Source organism: Aplysia californica, unplaced genomic scaffold (assembly GCF_000002075.1).
Source record: "Aplysia californica isolate F4 #8 unplaced genomic scaffold, AplCal3.0 scaffold00322, whole genome shotgun sequence".
In the NCBI taxonomy this organism is placed as follows: Eukaryota; Metazoa; Mollusca; class Gastropoda; order Aplysiida; family Aplysiidae; genus Aplysia; species Aplysia californica.
In genome coordinates, this window is record NW_004797592.1 from 424,339 (window position 1) to 429,430 (window position 5,092).

At 40.2% G+C, this 5,092-nt stretch overlaps 1 protein-coding gene and 1 long non-coding RNA gene across 2 annotated transcripts in view; both read left to right on the plus strand.

Moving 5' to 3' along the window:
- The window catches only part of LOC118477983 (prisilkin-39-like), a 4,915-nt gene extending 2,771 nt beyond the window's left edge, over positions 1-2,144 (plus strand). Inside the window, exons 3-4 of the mRNA XM_035970800.1 lie at positions 700-867; positions 2,065-2,144. Of these exons, the coding sequence (XP_035826693.1) occupies positions 700-867; positions 2,065-2,144 (248 nt within the window). The remainder of the gene's footprint in view (positions 1-699; positions 868-2,064) is intronic.
- A 1,009-nt stretch (positions 2,145-3,153) lies between these two features.
- Positions 3,154-4,201, plus strand: LOC118477984. Its single transcript, XR_004858726.1, has 2 exons — positions 3,154-3,284; positions 4,015-4,201. It is a non-coding gene; the product is annotated as an uncharacterized LOC118477984 (long non-coding RNA).
- The last annotated feature ends 891 nt before the right edge of the window (positions 4,202-5,092 follow it).

Genomic DNA, 5,092 nt, shown 5'->3' on the forward strand with positions numbered 1-5,092 from the left:
ATGATAATAATTATTATAACATCATCATCATCCCATATTAATGTAATAATAAAGATAACTTCGATAGAGCTCACTCCCTGGTGGCTTCCGGTACATTACAATAAAACAATTCAAAATAAAATCAATAGCAAACACATAGATGTTTCACGCGCACCTGCCTATTCATCGTACAACAGTCCTTTCAAGTAGCCTATACACCCGCAATCTGACAGACCAGCACATACACCTACGTCAGTGCTAGCCAGCCTGGGCGATATCGCCCATCAGTGGGCAGTGGGGATCACCCGGGGTGACAGGTATATTAATATCCAATTTGGAAATAAGTGTAGGTGCACCGTACAAACATTTTAGTCTCTTAAATATGTCAAAATAAGTGAGCGCAAGTGTTAATAGGGTTGACAGACACTGACTTATATTACTATAGTAAAAAGACAAAAACAACCCACCCAAAAACAAAACAAAACAAAGCAAAAGAAACTCAACCACAACAAATAACAACAACAACATACAAACAAACAACAACAACAAAAACAACAACCCAACATAAAAATAAAAAAAAAACAACCCCCCGAAAAAAACTCCCCCAACCCCAACCCCCCAAAAGAATCCCCCTCCCCCCCAAAAAAAAACAACCAAGAAAAAACAAAACAACCTCAGTAAGCCGCAAGATTAATCTCTTTCCAACACATTTTCCACCAGACGATTGCTCCGGGAGTGCCAACAAGGGACGTCGTTACGCTGTATGGGATGTCTGCTTTGCATATTACGAGTGTGTGGACTACACAGCCAAGTACCGACAATGCGATGACCGTAGCCGCTATGATCCAAGTCTTGGGCGATGTGTCGAAGACTACTCCTGTACAACAGGTGACTTGTTGGTTGTTGTTGTGTGGGTGTGTTTGGCCGGTGGGTTATATAATTTTTCTTTAGTGGGGTGGGAGCAATGGAGACAGCATCTGCAGCCTCGAGAAGATTGCTTCTTGCCAGGGTCACCGCCTCCGAAACAATGTCAGCTAATATTTGGCATCCATAAGTTTGATGTCTGTGACTCAATATACGAGTAAGTATTGGAGACATAGACGAAGAGAATGATACCAGTTGTCCCCAGTGTTGTTGTTGTTGTTATTATTGCTGCTGCTTTTTAATGTTGCTGCTGTGGTAGATACTTTTACATATTTTCAGTATTTTCAGTATACTTTCAGTATTTTCTTTCTATAACCCAACAAGGTCTTTAAAGCCAGTTATGTAGTTGTGATGACGTTGTGTTTCATTTCTGATAGTGGTACTAACCTGATAGATTTTGAGCTATTGATATTAGCTTTTAGACCCCACGCACACTTACTAAGGCACTTTCCACTTCGTTACCTCAGAGTTACAAAGTTCTATCTGCTAAGAACCACGTTTTGAGAAAATTGACGTCAAAGATTTTGAGTTTCAGATCATGTCAAGCTTTTTCGAAAGCAGTTCTTTGAATATATTTATAACGACTTGGAATAATTTTACAATTTTGATAGAGCAGGTAGAACATTATATTTTTAGGTTCATGACCTCATGGTCTTAGAAACGCAAAACAGCCGAACATGTCAGATAGAACTTTGAAATTCTAAGGTAGTGACTTGTTGCACGTAAAGTAAGGGGTCACTTGGCGGGGAAGAAAGTAGAACATGTGAAAATTGCCTCATTTGCATACTCGCACCCGGGCAACGAAAGGACGTTTCCCTTGAGTGGGCGGGGCCCAATAAGAATCAAAACACTCTTCCTTATTACTGCGTAAAACGCAGCTTCAATGTCGAGAGTAGGAGAAAGAGATTGTTGATAGGTCTTGCAAGTTTAGATAGTTTATGGTTTGGCTTGCTGGTATCTCCCATTTGTTTATTGTCAGAATAACTGCACCAATAAGAGCTAAGATATTTTGTAAATATTTTACACCCCAACGGACACAATGCCACTCATGTCTGACACTGACTGCTGAGCTCTGCCTGACCTGCACTAAGAGGAATGAAAAAAAGCAGAAGAACGGAGATAATGAACTCATTACTATCCCCATATGGGAGTCAAACTCAGGTTCTTTTGCTTCGAGAGGCAAAGAAAATTACCATTACACTACAGACACCGGTGAAGAGGCAAGATATATCTACCGGTGAAAGATTTCATATTTATAAATGTTATTTGCTATATCATTGTGTGATCTTGTTTCTCGCTGTCTTTGTGTGGTATCTAATCTAACCGACAGACTACGGAATTTGAATATGAAGAGACTTAATTGAATATTTTTTAACACAGGAAAGCCGTTAGGCTACGAGAGAGACATAGATAGATATATTGATAGATAGATAGAAGGAGAGAGATATAGATAGATAGATAGATAGATAGATAGAGATAGATAGATAGATAGATAGATAGATAGATAGATAGATAGATAGATAGATAGATAGATAGATAGATAGAGAGAGAGAGAGAGAGAAAGAGAGAGAGAGAGAGAAAGAGAGAGAGAGAGAGAGAGAGAGAGAGAGAGAGAGAGAGAGAGAGAGAGAGAGAGAGAGAGAGAGAGAGAGAGAGAGAGGTGCAAGGTATTTTTTGTTACAGACTTTGCAAAAGCACCGCAGTTGATAAGGAATAACGTTTCGTCACTAAAATGGTCACTGAATAGTGCCACTGGCGGTAGCCCCCCACCCCCATTTCTTTGCTTTCTCTTTGTTGCTTATGTCTGTCTGTCTGTCTGTCCTACTTTTTCTCTGCATTGAATGAACGTTATTAATTTAATGTCTCTCTGTTTGCTGTGACATCCCCCTCCCCTCATAGGGTGCTTTTGTTTGCCATGGCGAACCGCCATTCTTTTAAATCATACTTTCTAAATTTACGGAAATGCTACCTCAAAATTACAAACTTCTAATTGACAGTTTTACAGTTTTGAGTTACTAAGACCATGAGATCAGAAATCGAAGATTATTCTGAGTCGTTATCAAGATATTCAAAGAACTGCATTCGAAAAAAGCTTCACATATTGTTGTGAAACTCAAAACTTTTAAAGTCAAATTTCTCATAACTAGGTACTGAGCAGAGGGCAGTTTGTAATTCTGGTGTTTCGAAATGGTAAAGACGGAATCTTTTCATTATTTCTTCTATCCGCCAACACTGTCTTTGCTTCAGCCTGCGCGTATGGCTGGCGTGCACACCCCACGGACCCCACCAAGTTTCTCCTCGACGGCACCGAGATGTCCTGCCCCGCCTACCTGGTCTTTAACTTCAGGATCTGCACTTGCGATTTCCCCTGAACATCTCTCGTACGTATTTATTGCTTCATTGTTAGCATAATAAGAATCAACGTTTTTCAATAGAGTCTATTACAGAAACGATGCTTGGACGAACTATGGACGCACATACATATTCGTGCACACACATTGGTACGCACGCACTCACACATTCATACGCACACACACACACATCCACACATCCACACTTACAGACATATACTCACACATATACACACACGCGCGCAACATGCAAGTGCACAACGCACATACACATACAAACACACACACACACACACAAACACACACTCACACACACATACACAAACACACACACACACACACACACACACACACACACACACACACACACACACACACACACGATACATATAGCGGGTAGTTATCGGGTACCACTGGTATGTTCTGCTTCTTTTCTCCCCTCTGTCATAACAAACAATATACACTTAACATATTGATTAAAAAGACACACACACATTGACAGACACATAGATCGGTATACTGAGAGACAGATACACGACCTGTGTAAACAAATATAAGTAGGTAGATTGCTAAATAGATTAACGGATAAAAGGAGAGACAGCGAAGAAGGCTGACAGGAAGAAAGTTAATAATTTCAACGGTAGTGCCTGCTTATAACTCAAGCAAGTGGTACTACTCATGTGGGCATACATGTGAGAAAAACACTCAGAGGGTTAGCAATTCAATATCATACATAACGTTACTCCCATTTTCTTTGCAGGGCAGGCCAGAAGCAGGCTCTTCACGTTCCTGTGGCCAGAAAAAATGTCACAGCTAAATCAGACTTGATTTAATGAAGAAAAAATATGTTTATTATTCTTTATATAAATTCATAAAAGTCACGTGTTTCATTGCATTTTTGATAAAAACAATAAATCAGAAACGAATTGTTTGTGTTTACACCCTAGCACATCACTGTTTCTTCAGTTTTTCATTTAAAAACCAGAGGCAGTAAAATTGAAGATTGAGAGGAATATCTACAATATGACTTTTCGTTTTCCAAATGGTCGTAACACACACATGCGTTGATTTCATCGTGAATGTTCTTCTCCCAAGTCGACACGATTGAGATCATATTATAAAAGGCTTCGACCCTGCCTGTCAGGGCCAATCAGGCCCAGTGGGATGCAGTATCCCAGCAAAAAGGCCGATATGCTTGATACCATAGATTCCCACACTTGAGAATCGAACTCTTGTCTTCTGTTGCAGCGGCGAAGAGTTCAACCGCATCACCCCAGACGACAATACAGGCAGTTTTGGAGACTTTGGACCGTGGCTAGAGTGCAGAAGACGAAAGGAAGAAGAAAATAAGGCAACAATTTAATAAGGAAAAATCAACGTAGATATAGTCTAGCACGCTTTTAGCTAAATAGGCAGGAGGCGGAAATTTTTAAAATTATGTATGAATTTCGCCATGTGCATGTTTAGATAGAAAAAATATACATGTAAGAGCAACACATTCGGGGCTTGGCAATCTGTTCACAATGTGCATGCTTCGTTGTGAGTGTGTTCGCTGTGTGCATGTTTCGATATGAGTGTGTTCGCTGTGTGCATGCTTCGATATGTGTGAGTTCGCTATGTGCGTGCTAGACTGCTATTATAGCCCTTCATATAAGAATAATCTACATGCGTCTAAGTGAACCTTTTTTGCGCTTGGACGGCTCCTTGGTAGATCTACTGCCTTCTGGAGAGCTGTTGTTACTTCTAACCCACTGACGTGGAGTGGGTGATGATTTTGTACTTCTTCAAGACCAAAGATTATAACCGTTATTTAAAATAAAAGTAACTCCCCAGTCTTC